This window comes from Ctenopharyngodon idella, chromosome 7 (genome assembly GCF_019924925.1).
Source record: "Ctenopharyngodon idella isolate HZGC_01 chromosome 7, HZGC01, whole genome shotgun sequence".
In the NCBI taxonomy this organism is placed as follows: domain Eukaryota; kingdom Metazoa; phylum Chordata; class Actinopteri; order Cypriniformes; family Xenocyprididae; genus Ctenopharyngodon; species Ctenopharyngodon idella.
The window spans coordinates 7801350-7821852 of NC_067226.1; the positions used below are offsets into that span (position 1 = coordinate 7801350).

The 20503-nt window shown below is 41.6% G+C and overlaps 1 protein-coding gene across 1 annotated transcript; it reads right to left on the reverse strand.

Annotated features, from left to right (window-relative positions):
* Window positions 1-4161: 4161 nt before the first annotated feature.
* On the reverse strand, window positions 4162-6198 carry LOC127515373 (paraneoplastic antigen Ma2-like). The gene has a single exon (XM_051898926.1). The coding sequence runs from the start codon at window positions 5947-5949 to the stop codon at window positions 4456-4458; it is 1494 nt and encodes a 497-aa protein (XP_051754886.1). The 5' UTR covers window positions 5950-6198; the 3' UTR covers window positions 4162-4455.
* Between the last annotated feature and the right edge of the window lie 14305 nt (window positions 6199-20503).

Sequence of the window (20503 nt, forward strand, 5' to 3'; positions counted from 1 at the left end):
CTGCAGGGGAAGGGTTGTGGAAGCCAATAATCCTGAAGCCTCTTCATTGTGGCATAACATTGATACTACTGCTGGTACATTAAAGAATGTTTGTAAGGATGTTGTCTTTTACAGGTCATGTCAACATTGGCTAAGTGACCACTGAAGTTGGGAGCAGTTTGACTTGACTGACAAATGCTCCCAGCCCCCATAAAAAAAGAGAAATGAATAAATGATCTAGTCTTCAAGAGTCTTAAAGTCTTAAAGAGACTTGCATCTAGTCTCAATATTATATTGCTACAGGTAACCTAAACACTATTTGTACAAAAAGAGGCAAATTTTAGACTCTGCACCGTACGTAAAATTATTTGGTGTTTGTGTGGTCCTACAGACATCCAGGTAAACCAGAATCTGATGGCTGATTAGTTATTGACTTTTTTACCACCGACATTTTGACAAACTTTCAAGACAGCGGTATCACAGCAACTGCGAGACAATGAATTTTCAAGACCTTCAAGTGAAAGCAGCATTGCCTGAGTCACATGGAGGGCAGGTTGTTCAGCTTCACAGTGCCAAAAATATGAAAAACTGATGCAACTTTAATCTTCAAAGATGTTACAAGCATCCAGTGTGATGACTGACAAATGATTGCACACTAAAAAAAAAAAAAAAAAAAAAAAATAGGCTGAAAAAAAGTTTCTATTCCCCAGAGGAGGATTGCATGTGTAGCAATATCCGCACAAACATAAGGCACACACTTAATTGTAACGAATTTATGTTTTTCTGTTCAAAGTCAAGGGGGAAAAAAAAAAAAAAAAAAAAAAACAGACGACAGATTTGTTTTTATATAAATGTTTAAGTGAAAAATTTTTTTTTTTTTTTTTTTTTTTTTTTTTTACATATGTTATGTAATTGTACTTTACTGTTTATAGTTTTTTTATAATCACTAGGACACATTTTTCAATACTTAGGTCTCTTTTTCAAAACAAGGATCACAGCATCAGTCTATGTGAGCTAAACTGTGGATCATTTATCATTGCTTTGGCACAAAATGCATTCAATGACGACATCTTTCACTTTAATTGAATTAATTTCTCACTCAGACACAAACACCACCAAAACTCTATGATCCTATACAGGCCAATATGCATGTGTTTACATACACTTTTCAAAACTATTAAACTTATGTTTAAAACCAAGCACAACACAAAAATTAATTTCTACAGTAATACCACATTGAAATATATTATTTTTCTAAAAAATCAAATACTGTCCCTGGCAGCAACATAGTGTCAGCCTAGATTCGGCCCACATCTAGTACATGTGGACTTGCATGCGGACCAGATGTGGGCTGGATCTGGACCACACACTATGTTGCTGTCTGGGATAAAAGTAATTAGATGTAACCAGAGGTGGGTAGTAACGAAGTACATTTACTTCGTTACATTTACTTGAGCATTTTTTGGGAAAATTTGTACTTCTTAGAGTAGATTTAAATGTGGGTACTTTAACTTGAGTACATTTCTAATGAAAAATCTGTACTTTTACTTCACTACGCTGGGCGACATTCCTCTCGTTACTTCATTTTAATGTACAGTACATGTTAAGAAATGCGTAGTTTATTCCAAGCGCGCTCTCTTTTTTTCATGAACGATGCCCCATTCACAAATGAATCACTCTTTTGAGTCGATTCTGTTCAAAGACTTGATAAAACAAGTTGGAAAAACTGTGTAAATTGGTTCGCGAATCAGTTTGAATGATTTGTTCAGTTCCCTGCACGCACTGAATCGTCTAAAGCGGTTTCTCTCTCGGGAGTGTTGGATGAAGTGACAGTGGACCTACAGTCAATTAAAAGCAAATCTGCAAATGCATCCTATCCTAACTGCGCCATTCCAAGATTAGTTGCAAATGCATATAGCTTGGGAATACCTTCTGCAGGCACCCCTAACCTGTCAACTAGTCGCCCTGCATTGGCTGAGTTTCCCAACTGGATACAATTGCATATTCCTTTCACCTCAACCTCTGAAAAATGTTTCCACGTTTCAGTATGTGAGTCATTCCAATGCCTTGACAGTAGATCTGCATCGATGTTTGTATGACCAGAACGATACTTTACCTCAAAATCATAAGTCGCCAAGGCTGCAAGCCATCTATGCCCAGTGGCATTGAGCTTTCCAGTGGTCAACACATAAGTGAGCGGATTGTTATCCGTCACCACAGTAAATTTCACACCATACAAACAGTCGTGAAATTTCTCTACCACCGCCCACTTAAGGGAGAGAAATTCAAGCTGGTGGATATGATACTTTTGTTCAGCGACATTGAGCCCTCGGCTAACGAACGCAACGGGACGTAACCCCTCAGGATACACCTGATTCAACACAGCCCCCAGCCCTTTTAGGCTGGCATCCACATGCAAGACATATGGCCTAGTGGGATCAGCAAACGCTAATACAGGTGCATGAGTCAAACAGTCAATGATCTTATGGAAGGCTTCAGTACAGGAATCAGTCCATCTAGAACCAAATGGTTCTGACTCATCATGATATGTCTGATCAGAGAGAGACTTTTGTTTCTTTCCTTTCCGAACTGGAGGATACCCCTTGGTAAGCTCTGTCAAAGGCTTAACTATAGCAGAGTAGTTTGCCACAAATCTCCTATAATAACCACAGAAACCCAGGAAAGAGCAGAGGGACTTCAGATCAGTTGGCTGCGGCCACTTAGCAACTGCTTCGATTTTGTCTGGGTCGGTTGATACCCCATCTGCTGAGACTATGTGACCAACATAATTGACTTTGTCCCTACATATCTGACACTTGTCCAATGAAACCTTGAGACCTACCTCCTCAAGACGATCTAACACCTTGAGGAGTCTTTCCTCATGCTCCTCCAATGTAGCTCCAAACACAATGAGGTCATTGAGATACACTAACACTTGGAGCAAGTTCATGTCTCCAACAGCCTTTTCCATGAGACGCTGAAATGTCGCAGGGGCCCCTGTGACCCCCTGCAGCATTCTCTCAAATTGATAAAACCCTAACGGGCAGATAAAGGCTGTTTTCTCTTTGTCTGGTTTAGACATGGGTATTTGATAATACCCATTTCGAAGGTCTAACACGGAGAACCAGTGGCTTCCGGCCAAACAATCTAGAGCGTCGTCAATCCGTGGGGTTGTATATTGATCAGGAATAGTCTTACTGTTGAGGGTTCTGTAGTCTATACACATACGGATTTTGCCACTCTTCTTCCTAACGATTACTATAGGAGAAGCATATGGGCTCCTAGACTCCTTGATTATCCCTGCCTCTAGCAAATCCTTCAAGTGTCTACGTACATCCTCTATATCTGCAGGAGCAATCCTCCTAGATCTTTCACGGAAAGGGCGGGTGTCCGACAATCGGATACAATGCTCCACCCCCTTGGCCAGCCCCACTTCCTACTCATGTAGGGAGAAAACATTGTGTTTCTGCATCAATTTCTGTCTAAGCTTTTCTTTCCATTCCACAGGAATGGGAGAATCCCCAAAATCAAAAAGGCTTGGATCTATCTCCTCAGGTTTACTCACTCTCACTGGTGGAACAGCCATATCTATGACTTGCACATTCCCTAACAAAGCACCTTCAGGTATGATAACCTCTCGCTTGGTTTCATTCTGTAAAAGCACAGAGAAATTCTCTCCATTTACAGCTGAAGCTAAAGCTACCATAGGTTGAACCATCAATCCTTGTGGCAATGGTGTTACATCATCAGCCTCCACCAAAACTATACCTTTAGTCACTGGTTGAGAAAACTCTGCTTGACAGCTGACACAACAAATGTCTTCTGGTGGAATGGTTACAGAGCCAGGCCCTTTCCATTTCAGCCGACCCACAATGTCATCCTCGCCACCCTGCCTTGCCTTGAACACAGTAGACTCAGGTAGGTTATCTGGCAGAAAGCTTTTTATATTGAAAACATGAACCAGATTGCTCTTTGTGACAAAGAGAAGGGTAGCAAACAGTCTTTGGAACAAACTGGCATTAGTCCCCAATATTACAGGAGTCTGATCAGGTGTATTTGGTCCAGGGCACACAAGCGCCAGCACTGACAAGGTTTCTAGAGTGCCAGTTAATTCTTTAGGAAATTGAACGTCCACCACTATATAACCTTGATAGGGATAACTTTCGTCACTAAGTCCCCAAATAGCCAATCCTGACACTGGTTGAATAGGGATATGTGACAGATGTTCCTGGTACCATTTCTCAAATACAATGGTCACTTGTGACCCACTATCCAACAGCGCAGCACAAGGGTGACCATTTACCTTCAATGTCACAGTAGAAATTGGTCCCACCAACCCAGTCGGAATTGCAACTGATGCTGTGTTCTGGACCATCTGTGTTCTAGCAGAGCAGTGTGTGGTTTCCTTGTCAGAACTGACCTCAGAACTACTTTGTTTCTCTTTAGCTTTCCGAAGAGAAGCAATAAGCCTCCTGATTACCTTCTTCTCATTCTGCGTAGCAGTACATTTAGTTGAAATGTGACCATCCTCCCTGCAACGATAACAAAAAAAAAATCATCCTCCTGTTGGGAAAGAGGTTTCTTACTGCCACTATCACTGACCTTTACTTTCACAGCAGAGGCAGAAGCAGGTTGAGCTTGCTCTCTACTCTCCAATGTCTTCACTTTCTGACTCAGTCTATCAACTTTTTTCTGTAATTCAGAAGCTCCAATTGCTTTATCATCTGATGTACACTGCCTAACCTGTACTTTTGTGCTAGCACCTTCTTTGCTGACAGGGTTGGACTTCACTTTCAATTCAGACATTTTGGCTTGTAGAGCCTTCACATCAGCTCTAAGCTCTTGCAAATCAAAATCAGTTGCAGATACACAATCCTGTGCTCCAACACTCCGAACCCTTGCATGGACTTTACGCCGTGATCGCTCATGTTCTTCCTCTACCCTAATCTGACTGAGCAGCTCAAGAAATGTAGGAGGGTTAGCTCTTTTCTCTTTGAGACGTAACTGTAAAAGCATAATGTCAGCCCCGACTGCTCCTCGCAACAACTGCTCAATTCTCACTCTGTTCATATCCTGAGCTCTTACACCCCCCTTTCTGACAACTTTGGCCAGAAAGGGTTCCAGCCTCTGTACGTAATCAGATAACATCTCTCCAGATTTTTGTTGAATGAGACGATATGCAAAATACAAATCTTCTCCAGTCTCTGGAGATCCAAAAGCCCTATCAATAGCAGAAATATACTCATCTGAGCTAGCTTCAGGGTTGCTGAACCGCAACGACCTAACAATTTCTAGTGCAGGACCCCTCAGACTTTCTATTATTCCACGTCTTTTCTCCTTTTCAGGGCAATCACTGCCCTCTACCATCACTGTTGCCTGTTCAAGCCAATACTCAACTTGTTCCTCTCCCATTGGGGTAGGGGTGATACCAGAAAACACTCGAAGTCGACGATAACGGTGACTCTCAGCCATGCTTCTGTTAGACTGCTTCATCACTTCAGCCATAGCATGAATGAAGAATTCTGCAGTACCTTTAGTGGGTGCTGAGGTAGCTACATAATCCTGGAGGTCTGCAACTGTTTTACCTTCAGCTTGCAAGAAACTATGAAGCTTACCAACAAAGTCATCTGACACATCTGACGAATCAGGCCTTGGATCAACCACCACTATGTGCCACACAGCAGTACCATCATCACTCCGCACTTCAGGAGGAACAATCTGTGGTTTTGTTTCCTCTTTACATTCACATAGAACCAGCAAACATCCTGCTTCAACACTGTAGGTCCTTCCTCTTACTCTTACACGACCCCAACAGTGCACAGTTTGCATCAATTCTTCAATTTGGCTAATGTTGACATCCTCTGCTACCCCAGCAATCAGTATAGCATGAGCTAGATCAAGTTCTTCTCCTTTACACCAACCACGAAGTGTATCTTGGTATTTTTTGTACAATACAGACTCCATGATCATTCTCGCAATTGAAAGCAAGGAAATTTAGGTACAACTGAACAGCCTAGATAACCACAAATTTATGAAACCGATCCCAGCGGTGCCTCCATTTTGTGTAGCGCCCCCTTCCTCTAACTGGGAATTTTATGGGTGACGCCCAGGTTCTTTAATATGACGGGTTGTATTAACTTAAATTTGTAATGCTATCTATTTTGTTTATACCTCAATATAGCAGGAAAAATGAATTACTCAATTACCACAAATACAAAAAATGTTAAATCAGACTTGAATTTACTTGAATGTTATAAATGGGGAAAAGAAATATATATATATATATAAGATGTATCCTTTTCAATAAAGCTTCGGTCAAAACACAAGTGTATGATTCCCTTTTTTAAAATGACATTTACATGTAAAATAAACAATCAACAGTATCAAGGGAAAAATAAAAACGTTTCCAACCCAATAGAATAATTTCCTAAGCCGGCAAATAATTTAAATAACCCTTAGTTTCTGTTGCAGGCCTGTTTTGCTGCTTGGGATCGTAGAGACCAAAAACACACGGCCGCTTCACTCAATCGAGCCACAAAGAAAATGAAAATAAATAGGTACCTTTATAGAAAATTTTGTCCTCTTTGATCAGGATCAGTCACAGTCTATCAGGTTCCTAATCGGAATCCATCAGTCGCGAGCCGCACTCACGAGCAGCCGTCAGCGTTACTCATCCAGCAGCTCAGCTTCTCAACGCGGTATCCTTTCGTTCCGTCCAACAGCGCACGAGACTCCCGAACATAACATGAACATAACATGAATACAACATCCGTTGACGTTCTCTTTCATAACTGGTACGATATAGACAGTTCACGTAGAATGTACCGGCTCGCTGCCAGTGGTTCTTTGGTTCACGTCTGTGACGCACTTTAAATAAACTTGGACATCGCGGTCACTCTTAGCCAGCAGTATCTCACACCTGTTCACCTTCTCTCGTGCGTTCTCTCACTCTTTTTTCCTGCTTCTTGTCCCGCCCCTCCAACATATCCTGATACCTGATAGGTTATTATTCACAAAGTACCCAATCACATTATAAAGAAATTAAATTACAGACCCAGCAGTTTAGGTTATCTCTAAGCACATTTTCCACAGTATATTTTAACCTAACTTTATACAGTTTTACATACAAACTTTATCTAAATCAGAAACCCATAACAGATTCCCACATGGGCTACACATTGTTCCCTTTCAAAGGCTACACTCAAATCTGCGCTTAGCGCTATGGGAACGTCTTTAGTCGTGACCAGCTGTGAATATGTGTAAAACAACGGCGATGAAATTGACCTATATTTATAGCCTGCGTGACGTCATCGGAATGCGTCGTAGGCGAAGCTAATTAGATGAACCGCAGGTGCATCTGCAGGTCTTTTGTCTTCAGAGGTGATACCGAAGAGGAGGGACCTTCTGTCTCAGGTGCAGTGGACAATATTTCATCCCCGGCCGGAGATGTGGAAACCTTCATGTATGGCCCCTGAGGGGAACCAACTGAGGGACACAGGGCTTTCACCTGATGTTATTGAGACCATTTTAAATGCTAGGGCTCCCTCCACTAGATCAAGTTATGCCAACAAATGGGGTGTCTTTGAAATATGGTGTACTGCACACAATGCAGATCCAGTTAATTGCCAGATTGCTACAGTTCTGGACTGCCTGCAGGAAAAAATTTTCAACAGGTACATGCCCCGCCACTCTCAGGGTTTATGTGGCCGCTCTCTCGGCTTGCCATGCTCTGATTGACGGGGTGCCTTTGGGCAAGCATGTCCTGCTCTCTCGCTTCGTTCGAGGAGCTAGGCGGCTTAAGCCTCCTTCTAGAACCAGGATCCCTTCATGGGACCTAGCAATAGTCCTAGAGGGCCTGGTTTGAGACCGCTTTGAACCATTAGAGTCAGTTTCTGACAAGCTGTTAACTCTGAAAATGGTTTTCCTAATGACTATAACTTCTCTAAAGAGAATTGGGGACTTGCAGGCTCTGTCCATTGTGCCATCCTGCTTAGACTTTGCCCCAGGAATGGTGAAAGCTATTTTGCATCCTCATCCTGACTATCTGCCGAAGGTACCTTTCTCGACCTTGCATCCAGTCACTCTCGAAGCCTTCTGCCATCAGGAGAGACTTCACAGACCGTGTCCAGTGCTCTTCATACCTACATCCACAGCACTAGCCAGTGGCGTAAGTCAAAACAACTGTTTGTTTGTCAAACAAAACAGACTATGTCGCATTGGGTGAGAGATGCTATTGCCCTTGCCTATGAGGCGCGTTGGTCACACTTCGCCAACAGGCATCAGGGCTCATTCCACCAGGGGGGGGTTGCCTCGTCTAGAGCTTTGGCGGGGGCGCCCCCTTACAAAATGTTTGTGATGCGGCAGGTTGGTCCTCTCTGCACACATTCATAAGGTTTTATAGTTTGGATGTTCATGTTACTCCGGGCTCTTGCGTCCTTGAGTCAACATCGCAAGCTAGTGTCTGAGACTCTCTGCGCTTTGTGACACACTTCACAGCCTGGGGGTCCAGACACACAGTGCGGTGGCGTGGGAATTCTCATTCCCATAGCGCTAAGCGCAGCTCTGAGTGTAGCCTTTGAAAGGGAACACCCCGGGTTACTTCACTGTAACCCTGTTCCCTGAAAAGGCGGGAACAAGAAGCTGTGCTTCTTTGCCGCACTGGGATGTCCCAGGATTGCTCTTCAGACAAAATATCTGCAGATGCACCTGCAGTTCATCTAATTATAGCCTCGCCTACGACACATTCCGATGACGTCATGCAGGCTATAAATATAGGTCAATTTCATTGACGTTGTTTTACACATATTCACAGCTGGTCACGACTACAGACGTTCCCATAGCGCAGCTTCTCGTTCCTGCCTTTTAAGGCGTTTAGAGAGCATGAAATAAACACACGCTGTCCCGCGGTAATTTGTTAGTAGCCCATTGTGCAGTGGCAAGACAACCTGTTCGTCTTGAAAATGAACGCCTTTGCGTAGACACAGTTAACCAGTTTACACACGCCTACAGAAATATACATTTGTTTACATTTTGGAGAACAGACAGAAGAATATCCGTCAATGTGCATTTGAACATTGTTTGTGTTCAGATGTTCAGCGGTTATGAGCACGAGCACATGTAAAGAGTTTTCTCTCTTTCTTCTTTCAAATGTAGCTGTATACATTATACAAAGCAAAAGACATGCATTTGGGCTACAGATGCCAGAAATAATGCTAGTCTCTTCTGTGTTTGTTGCAAAGATATCTAATTATGATAATAATAATAATTTAAACATCTAAATAATAACATGCTATTGTATTGTTGTATTGTTGTATACATACATACACTATCTGCTCACCAAGGCTGCATTTATTTAATTAAAAATACAGTAAAAACAGTAATATTGTGAAATATTACTACAATTTAAAATAACTGTTTTCTATTTGAATATATAGTAAAGTGTAATTTATTCCTGTGATCAAAGTTGAATTTTCAGCATCATTACTCCAGTCTTCAGTGTCACATGATCCTTCAGAAATCATTCTAATATACTGATTTGCTGCTCAAGAAACATTTATGATTATTATCAGTGTTGAAAACAGTTGTGTACTTTTTTTCAGGATTCCTTGATGAATAGAAAGTATAGTGCTTTTGTTTGACTGAACTGTACAATTGTGTTCCTACTGTCATTTATAATGGCTATTGTTGTTTTTTTGATGTTCAATAAATAGTGCGTAATATGGATTGAGTGAAAGTTACATTAATACGCCATTAGATGGAGGCAAACTTTACAAATGAATGAGACTTATTCAATAAGTAAGTCGCAAGAGACTTTTTGTTGTTTGCTGTATGTTGTGGAAAAATCCCTTAGCTGTAAAAAGGACAAATAAGTTACAAAGATCGCTTTCCTCAGCAGACATTCAAACGGGCTTTTATAATGGATAAAATATTATGGACATCGACCTGAAGAATGAATGTTATTTCAGACAGGTAATGCTCGCTCAGGCGATCTCTCTCTCTCTCTCTCTCTCTCTCTCTCTCTCTCTCTCAATAATACTGTACAAAATACAATGCGTTTCAATGGAGGGACTCCATTCCTTCGTTACTAGTTCTAAAGTGGCGTTTTAGAATTAGTTACGGAGGCTTGGTACAACTGTCAACTTGAGATTTGAATCCGTGGCGGAAGGAAGTAGTGCTGCACGAAAGGGGGTTTTAAAGACACTCCATTGTTATTTCTTATTTGTTTACACACTCGTGCCGTCGAACTGTTGTATAAACGCAATATCACACTCGTAGCCGTGCGATATGGCTGTATATCAGCATGCTGTGATTACCTACAGCACGAGGCCTGTGGCCTCGTGCCTACGGACGAATCACAGCCGTGCTGATATACAGCCATATTGCACGGCTACGAGTGTGATATTGCTCATATATATATATATATATATATATATGCTACAAAGTAACTAGCTATTTGAGTAATTTTTCTTTGGATACTTTTTTACTCTTACTCAAGTAACTATTAAGATTATTACTTTTACTTTTACTTTGAGTAAATATTTTTATAAGAACTTGTACTTTTACTTGAGTACAGTTTTTTGATACTCTACCTACCTCTGGATGTGACTGAACACCTACAAAAGTGTTATTCTTTCAATTTCCTTTCCATCCATTCAAAAGGGAAATACTGAGGAATAATTTTGTACTGTAATATGATACAATATACTTTATCCCTTAGGGAAATTTTGGGCATAACGTATGCTGCGTTTTCAAATCACACAATAAATAAATAAATCAATAAATCGCATGTGTCTCACATAAACAGGGTTGCGAAACATATAGACAGGTATATCAGGCGTCATATTCCACAGCTAAAAAGGCCACTATTATTGCACAAATAATTGCTACATAAACCATAAAACCAGCAATAAATAACAATAACCAGCAGTAAATAAGAATAAATAATATAAAACAATAAATAATGTTAAATAATCAGTGCTAACCAGAGACAATCGAACGATCGTAGGCCTTTGTCCTTGCCATTAATGGAGGCAGGCACAAAAGAGTTTTTAAACTGGTTGAGTGAACATATGGTCGCTCTGTACCTTCTTCCTGAAGGCAGAAGCACATACTCACGATGATGTGAGAAGGATCTTCAGACCAAGCCTGCAAAACTACAAGTACATTACATGCTTTAAACTTAGTTTTCTATTTTTTTTGCAAAACTCTAAACACAGTTCTGCACATTACACACATCATTCAAAACTAACAGCTCTTTTGATTCGTTTGGGAAACACTGATATTTACAGTTTTTTTCAGTTGCTAACAAACATTGTTCAATACCAAAGCCACATTTTCAAAACTCTTCACAACAGTCTGCATTACCAACATGAATCTTGGCCAAACAGTTAATCACGCCTCCAAAACTCACTCAGACAACAAACAAAACACTTCGTACATGTCTCAAAATAAGCTCGTTCCACCATAACACTGGCAACAATTCTCATTCAGAAAACATACATGCCATTCATAACACAATGACATAAAAAACACTAAAAACAGGGAGCATTACATAAATTATGAACTTTAAAGTTTGAATGATTTTTCACATAAATCAGTATTTCTTTATAGGATAAGAATGAGATCTTCTCATTTTACTGACTGTATTACTGCACAAAGAATGAATGAGAAATGCAGCAATTTGTTTTTTATCTATAACATAGAGTAATTTTTGCGGAAAATAAAAAGTTGAAACAAAAAAAAACAAACAAATACAAATTCCTGAAGCAATAAAAAAAAAAAAATATCAAAACATCAAAAACATGTCTAGTATAATGCCATATGTGCAGTACTGGAGTCCCAGCTGTACCAGGAGGTCTTTCTGTGTGGAGTTTGTATGTTCTCCTCATGTTGATGTTGGTTTACTCTGGGTTTACCCCACAATCCAAAGGCATACAGGACAGGTGAATTGCAGACTGTAAGTGAGTGTGAATATGAATGTGTGCGTGTGTCATACTGGTGATGGACCGGTCATCTGTCCAGGGTGTTTTCCTGCCTATACAACCCGAGACGCTGGGAAGGACTCCAGACTCCCCACGACCCTACAGGCGCTACAAGCGCTTTGGAAAATGTATGGGATGGATGGATGGATGGATGTACTGTGAGGCCCTCCCTCTCTCTGCCATTCTTCTTTCCCCACCAGTTTGTCTTCCTTGATCCATGTTTCCAGACAAAATCATTCTGAAGCCATCCCGATTTACCAAAAGAAAAAAAAATCTACTATAAGAGAGACTAAAAATAGGACACTTTGGTCAGCTTTCAACTGAAATTGCAATTAGTTGTGTTTGGATTACAGACGCAATATGTGAACAGGCCCTAATGCAGGAAACTGCACTCACATGATGCAGAGGTTACTGGCGTCGAAGAAGTGGGCATCTTGGTTTTTCCACGGCTCCTGCTCTCCCTCATGTCTTGGCTCAGGTGTTTCTCTCTCAAACCTTTCTCTCTCTTTTCTCCTTCTTTGGCCCCCTCAGAGACAGGGTTTTCTACCTGCACTCTTGCCTTCTTTATCAAAAAACGGTCCATCTCAACTGCTTGGAGGAGCTAAACAGGGGCTATTCAAACTTCTGACAGGGCTATAGCCCCCCCTAGCCCCGTGTAGTACCATCACTGAGTGGACTAGATACGCTGTTGACTCACCTTTGTTCCTCGCCTGTTTTTCAGCATTTGGCCCAGCCCTACATTCCCAACATGTCCAAAATAGAGCTCTTGAACAGTGCTGTGTAAGACTAGCGCTAATCAGCAGAGGAGAATGAATAAAGCGCAGTTATAAGACCCGTATGTCTCACTACAATTAGCTTTTCCGTCTCCAAAATGCACTCCACCCTCCAAAGTCAGTAACAAGTCAGTTGTAAGGCCCTGAATTCACATTTTCAAAAAAACACTTTCTCCCTCCCAAGACCGGGTTTTCAAGCAGCAGCAGACCTTCAGCAAGTCTTGGCTGTGCCCCACATTCCACCGCTGCCAGGCCTCACTCTCCTCTTCGCTCCGTCAAGATACATGCCACACGCCCAGCGCTGTGCCCCATTTTGCAATACCAGCCTCCATCAATACATGCTGCCCTCTTAGTGTGAGTATGCCTCCATCAGCGGCGCAGGCACAGCCATAACAGCCTTTTCTTTTCACCGTCTTTAACACACTCCCATGTCCGCCCCACCATCAGACCCTAGCGTGAGGCTGCCTCCGCTAGCGGCGCAAGCCCAGACGCCTGGTTTTCCCTCCCAGCTTCCCTTTTTTTTATTTTCTACTCTCCTCATTCCTCCCCAGGCTCCAGGGGCCGATCCAAGCATGAGGTTGCCTCCACAAGCAGCCTCGGTCCGGCCTTTCTTCCTTCTAACACTCTCCCCTAAGCTAGACCTCCTTTCACTCTGTTCTCCGCAACGGCGATGCCCATCCCACCGAACTCTGAAGCATTGGAACCGCCCCCCGTTGCCAGCCACATCAGAGAACAGACCCCAACCCCAGTACCTCACTATTCAGAGTTGATATTCCTATAAACCACCCATTGAAACCTATCCATGACACCTCTCTCAACTCCATTCTTCAAGCAGTCTCCCCTATAACCCTCCAATCCTATTTAACTGCATGGAGATGTTTTAAGTCTTTCTACTTCACAAACAATCTGTTTTTTCCCGATTTTTCTCTGCTCACCATTACCTCATTCATATCTCATCTCAACAGCATCAAGAAACTCCCAGCCAGCTCCAGCAAGGGTTACTTAAGCAGAATCCAATTTTTCCACAAACTTATTTTCGGTTTGCTTTTCTCAGAAATAGCCAATTCACAGACATCTCTGCTCATCAAAGGCATCCAAAGAACTCAACCCACCCACCCAGAGGCCAGACTTTAGACATACTCACCAAATGTATTTTCACCCTCCACTGAGGTTACCACTCCATTGATACTGCCCTCACACTTGACACAATGTTCATATTGGCTTTTTTCGTTTTTCTCAGAACTCACCATCACGTCCGGCTTTAACCCAAAAGTCCATCCCACAAATACAGATTTATCAGTGCTAGATGACAAAACCATTCTTTACTTCATAAAGCAAAGACAGATCTAAAAAAAAAAAGGGCCATTTCATCGACATTTTCAATCTCCCATCATCAGTTCAACCGTATCAATCCCTCTTAGCCTACCTACATTTCAGAAGCTTGCAGGCTTAATTCTCATCTGACCCAGATGACTCCAATCGCCCCGTCACATGTTTCTGGTTCCAAAAATCACCTTAAGTCCATTTTGCTCCAATCCAGCATCCTAGCAGATCACTTTTCCTGCCTTTCGTTTCGTATAGATGCAGTAACCACAGCTGCCCAAAAAGTCCTCACCCAGCAGCAGATCCGAGCACTTGGCCGCTGGTCATCGGAGGCTTTCAAGAGTTACATTCGATCAAATTGCTTCCACATCAAACAAGGCTAAACAAATCCTAACCAGCTAAATTCTTTAGTGTCAACTTATTCTCATACACCCAAACCTACTGTATCCACCTCAATTTAACACCATAAATCCACTAAATGGTGAAATATTTACACGTTAACAGCTGCAGCAGCATCCACCTACTCGCTGCCGCAGGAGCCAACTTTATTATTTCACTGCCGCAGCAGTGATACTACCTTAACTCCCACAGAAGCTCCGCTTCTCCATCCAAATTGCTTTCACCACCACAGTAGTGTTACTCCCTCCAGAAGCTCAGTTTTCCATCCAAATTGCTTTCACTACCGGAGCAGTGTTATCTCTCCCACAGGACCCCAGTTCTACGTCCAACTTGCTCATTGGATATGTTACGTGCTACACATCCAAACACCCGAACGTACAATATCATCAAGATATGCGCTACAATCTCGTACATCGCGGAGTACCAACTGCATTAGGCGTTGGAATGTGGACGGAGCGTTCTGCATCCCGAACGCCATTACAAAATACCGACAGAAGTAGTCTGGAGTGACAAATGCTGAAATTTCAGCAGCGTGCGAAGTGAAGGGCACCTGCCAGTAGCCCTTTAGCAGGTCAAGCTTCGAAACGAACTTGGCAGGACCGACTCTGTCAATGCAATCATCTATCCTTGGTAAAAGGAAACTGTCAGGCTTAGTGACGCCGTTAACTTTCCGGAAATCTGTACAGAATCGAAATGTTGTATCAGCTTTTGGTACCAAAAGGCAGGGAGAACTCCAAGCGCTCTGACTAGGTTCCACCAAACCGTTACGCAACATGTATTCCACCACTGCTTTCATAATATCACGTTTACGAGGATTTACCCTGTAAGGATGTTGTTTAATTGGAGCAGCATCTCCAACGTCGATATCATGGAACAACACATTAGTGCGAGAGGGGACATCCGAGAAAATACTCGGGAACCTGTCAATCAATTTTATAATACTTTCCCTTTGACAGTCTGATAAATGACCCAGGAAAGTATGTACATTTTTGAGATTCTTTTCTCATTCTCCCAACACAGGAAATTTTTCTCCAACTTCATCTTTGACTTCGATCTGGGAAACAGGTGGGGCCACCATCGCAATGGCCTTTTCTGACGTTTCACCCTGGCCTCTTGGCTGATAAGTTTTCAACATGTTAATGTGGCAAAGCCGCGTTTTCTTCCTACGGCTGAACCAGGTACTGTTAACAATGCTAGCACTGACTGTCCCAGTTCAAACGAACGAGCAACGCTCTTGCGATCATACCACTTTTTCATCACAGCTTGCGAGTTTCCAAGGTTCAACATCGCGAGTTCACAAACGTGTCTTAAATGCTTACGGAGCATATCAACATACTCGGTCACCGGTACGAGAGTGGGTTCGTTCGCGAGTAACTGGTCACTCAGAAGCTTAAGGGGGCCACGAATAGAATGTCCGAATACCAACTGTGCTGGGCTGAAGCCAAGGGAATCTTGCAAGGTTTCTCGTACAGCAAAAAGTAATAGAGGCAGACTATCAGCCTAGTCTCTCCTCGCTTCTACGTAATGAAACGTAGCATTGTTTTGAGCGTTTAGTGGAAACGCTCTAATGCCATTTGGGTTTGTGTCTGGTGTCCGCTTTTAGATTTCGGAAGTGGCCATACACAGTCTAAAATAAGACATTCGGAAGGTTCCCCCACCACAGGCGCCAGTCGCATGACCTGGTTAGGCTTCCCCGCGTTCTGACACGCGTGACAGGAACGGCAGTATTCTGCCACGCTAGCTCTCAAGCCGGGCCAATAGAAATACCTCGTAACACGCTGAAAAGTTTTATTTACTCCAAAATGCCCTGCCATTGCGTGATCAATAGCTAGTTCGAGCACTACTGAACAGTAACACATAGGCAACACAATTTGATAAATAGGGCCTAACTCAGTCCCGTCCGCAGACATTGGAAGCCATTTGTACATTAAAACATCCTCGTCCCAATAATAACCTATCCTCACACGAGCAAGTTCATCCCTTGTTTTTACGGCGGTCTCAATTCAGTGAGAAAAGGATGGGTCAGACTTCTGCACAATACTAAGCTGCTTTCGACCAATGTTAACCATTTGATTGTCTTTAGTAGGCACATCAGAGCTTGTCTCTAACACACTGTCATCCACCGACAGAGATAGCTCCATGGGGCTTGAACGCAACAAGAAAGAATCAGACAGATCAACTGTGTCCGCAAATTTTTGTGATTGTGAGTGCGTAACTGCGCATGCCGGAAACAAAGGAGGAGAGACAGCCGCTAGAGCTGAGTCGCGTGTAGGACATTCGGACACCATAGGAAAAGGAAAAACATTACCCCCTGCCAAATTGTTCCCAAGAATGAAATTTACATCCTCAACTGGGAGGTTAGCGCATACTCCCACCTCTACCAGGCCTGAAACTAACTCTTCAGAAACACTGAGTGAACAGGAACTTTAATGCATCCCAGTTCAATTCCGTGAACTAAAATATTGGGGCCTGTATATGTCTCCGCTGACAATGGAAGTGCATCTTCACGAATAAACGAGTGAGCGGCACCAGTGTCCCGCAAAACGGACACAGTTTTCGGCCTATCGTCCGGAGAAATAGAAACTGAGCCACTCATCAGGAAAAGCTTAAACATCTCCGTTCCAGGTGAAAACGTCTCAGCGATTTCTGTCAGCGGCTCGAATGCCACATGTGCAACACTTTTTGCTTTAGAAGCCGCATTCTTTTGTTTCCACGCCTTGCAGTCAGCAATAAGATGGCTGGGATCAAGGCAATAGAAACACACGTGCTTAGACTCTGTACATTTAAACACATTTACCCCAGACATGCTCGCATGAGTGTCTGTCTTTGAGGACCGTACAACTGCAGAATTCCTCTCAGCATACCCTTTTACTTTTTGACTCTGACGTGCTGTATAAAAAACAGTTTGGTGAGTTAGTACGTACTCATCAGCAAATACTGCTGCTTCAGACAAAGTAGTAACTTTTTGTTCATTCAGATGTAAAACTAAGTTCTCGGGGAGGCAACTTTTGAAATCCTTGAACAATATTAATTCCTGGAGGCACTCAAACGTGGTAGCTTCAGACGCAATACACCACTTCTCCAACATAGCTTTTTTATCATGTGCGAACTTCACAAAGGTTTGTTTAGACGCTTTGGTATGATTTCTGAATTTTTGCCTATAGGCTTCTGGTTCGAGTTCATACACTCTTAGAATTGCAGCTTTCACTAAATCATAGTCGAGAGAGTCTTCATTGGGCAAGGCAGAGCAAACCTCTTGAGCTCTGCCCATGAAGCTACTCTGCAACATTACTGCCCACATATCTTTTGGCCAGCATAGCTTCCCCGCCACCCTCTCGTGCAACCCTCAACCAGCTCTAACTTGCGCAAATGGAGCACACGCGTTTTGTGTTCTTGCCGTTTAATTTGTAACTCTAATTCTTTTAATTTCAGTGCCACATCAGGATCAAACTCGTGTGCGGGAGTAATAACCGACTCCTCGGGTAGAATACCGAGAGAAATCAATTTTTCTGCTTTCTGCTTTATTCGCTTTTACTGAAGTGGGGGAAACGGATATTTTTAAAGTGTTTCACTATCTGCAGCAAATCTTTTTTTCGAAAATGATGTAACTGCTCCACAGACGGAGAGTCATAACACTATAACACTAACACCATAACACTCCCCCACACCTAATTTTTTTATATAAAGTCTGAATTTCTTACCTCCCTGCTGACCGATAAACAGGAAAAAAAGTAGTAAACAAAAGTTTAAACAAAAGGGGGCTTCCCACTTCTCACACACAGTCCACTTAAAGGGAAAATTGCAATACATTTACCGGCCTATACCGCTAACAATTCAATCTCCACACAAGGAGGCTTAAGAGAAATAGGAGCACAATATTGCAATTCCTCCTTCCTCCCAGGTTTTGGCACCAATGTAACAAGGTTAGTTGTTCACGGAAGAAGGAGGCGGGAACCAGTGAATGTTCAATCGCTTTAATATCAAAATAAACAAACACAAAATGAAAGTAAAGCGGCAGCCCCTCATGGACGACTGCCACACAAACATAAACAAAACCCAATGTTAAATACAGGCCTTGTCCTCCCTCGTCCTTTACTGTCGTCACTCCTGCTTTTATGCTCCTGGAGCTCCTTCGTGAGAAACTTGAGGCCGGTGAGGCGTGCAGGTGACTCTCATTAACACTTGCGCCACCGTTCTCATTCTGCTTGCCACAACAGACATTCAGTAGTGTATAATTTTCAATACAATACTATACTTGTAGTACATTCAGTATACAATATACAATTAACCTTAGCTGCTATATACTTTTTTTACGTAATTGCATATTTTGTTTACTAGATTATACAATATACATTTTTTTTTCCTGTAACTACATGCTTTGGATGCTGTGTTCTCCATTTTTTATTTAGTGTCTAATAAATTATATAATCAATTTATATATTGACTGGCTGTGTATTTGATCTGAAAGCACTGTTTGATTTTGAGTAAAGGTGAAATGATTTTGAGCCGATTGTTTAATTTTGCCTCAAGAGCCAGGGTTGTCAATGTATTTTGAAGATTTGGTTTTGTGTTTAATGTTGTGACAAAATGGGTGAAGGTTTCAAGAAATGTGTCTCAGCAATTGTGAAAAACCGTAGTAAAAAGGGACCTCAAAGATATTTTTTTCTTAAAAAACTGTTTATTTAATATATAATATTTCATGTTGGTTTATTTTAGATAAGAAGCAGCCACTCTGCCACCATGGGATCATACGTTTAGGATGCCAGTTTTGTGTAAGAATCGTGGCAAAAAGCATTTTTCAAGATATTGAACAAAACATGATGGTAATTATAAATAAAGATGATTTTTTTTTTTTTTTTTATTTTTTTTTTTATTATTATTAATATGTGTGTTGTAAAGGTTTTTGTATTTTAAAAATGTGTTAGAAATGCCCATGTTAAGAAATTCACTGACAAAAACTTTCCCTATACGGGAACAACAAAGTACCACTACTACTACAACTAATTGACAGTATACTGCATTGTTTTGCATTGTTTTACTTGAACTTTTATTTTCAAGTGTTTTTTATCTGTTGTAAGATCATTTAAAGTAGTGTAATGTAAATAGACTTTTCTTTAAGCTCATTGTTGTATTTTACTGTATCTGCAAAGAGGTCTAGACATGATGAAAATGCTTATTTGGCTCTTTCTGCTTCAAGAGTGTTGAAACCACAACGTTTAGCTTTGCAAAATGTAGTACCAAGAGGCCAGAGCTGATTCTTAGAAAGAATATTTTTTGACATGATTGACTTTACTTATTTCAAAATGAAATACCAAGAATTTTAATAAGTACTCTCCCTTAATAAGTCCCTTCCTCTTATGTAAGCACAGCATGTAAAACATTTCATTTCAGAACAGTGGGGTCTTCTTTCTTGTCTCTCTTTTTATTCTGCAAATATCTTACTTCTTTTTGGCCTTTCTTTCTTTATACTCTGATCTTCACAATCATCATCTATTAGATACAATTCCTTGTGATTTATTATTAACTATAGAACTGTTGCAGAAAGCAGACTCAGACAGAAAAATTATGTTAACTGAGATCTTTATTGACAGCATTGAGCAGAATGACGAATACAGGTGAGAAAACAGTTCAAATATACTTTGGAGAGTGAGTATGGCTTTATAACAGAACTTTCCTTCTTTCTTACAGGTGCAGGAGATTGTAGATGACAGAACGGGAGGATGGAAGGATGCACACACCTCAATGTTTGTGGTATGGAGTTAATTGTTTCCGCAGGAAGTAGACTGGAGAACACAGAAGAGACAAGGGGAAGTGAGAACCTAGAGCACATACATAGGAGATAATCGCTGGAGTAAAACTGAAGAACAGGTAAGCAGTCCACTTTGTGCAAACGATACCGGACTTTGTTAGGTTTTGTGTCATCTGAGGCCAAAGTTTGATTTTTACAAAAGAGAATTTGTTTTTGACAAAAATATTTGATTTTGCCGTGACAGTTTGAGATTTGTAGTTCTGAGATTGTGTTTATAGTTGTGAGAAAATTGAATTGTA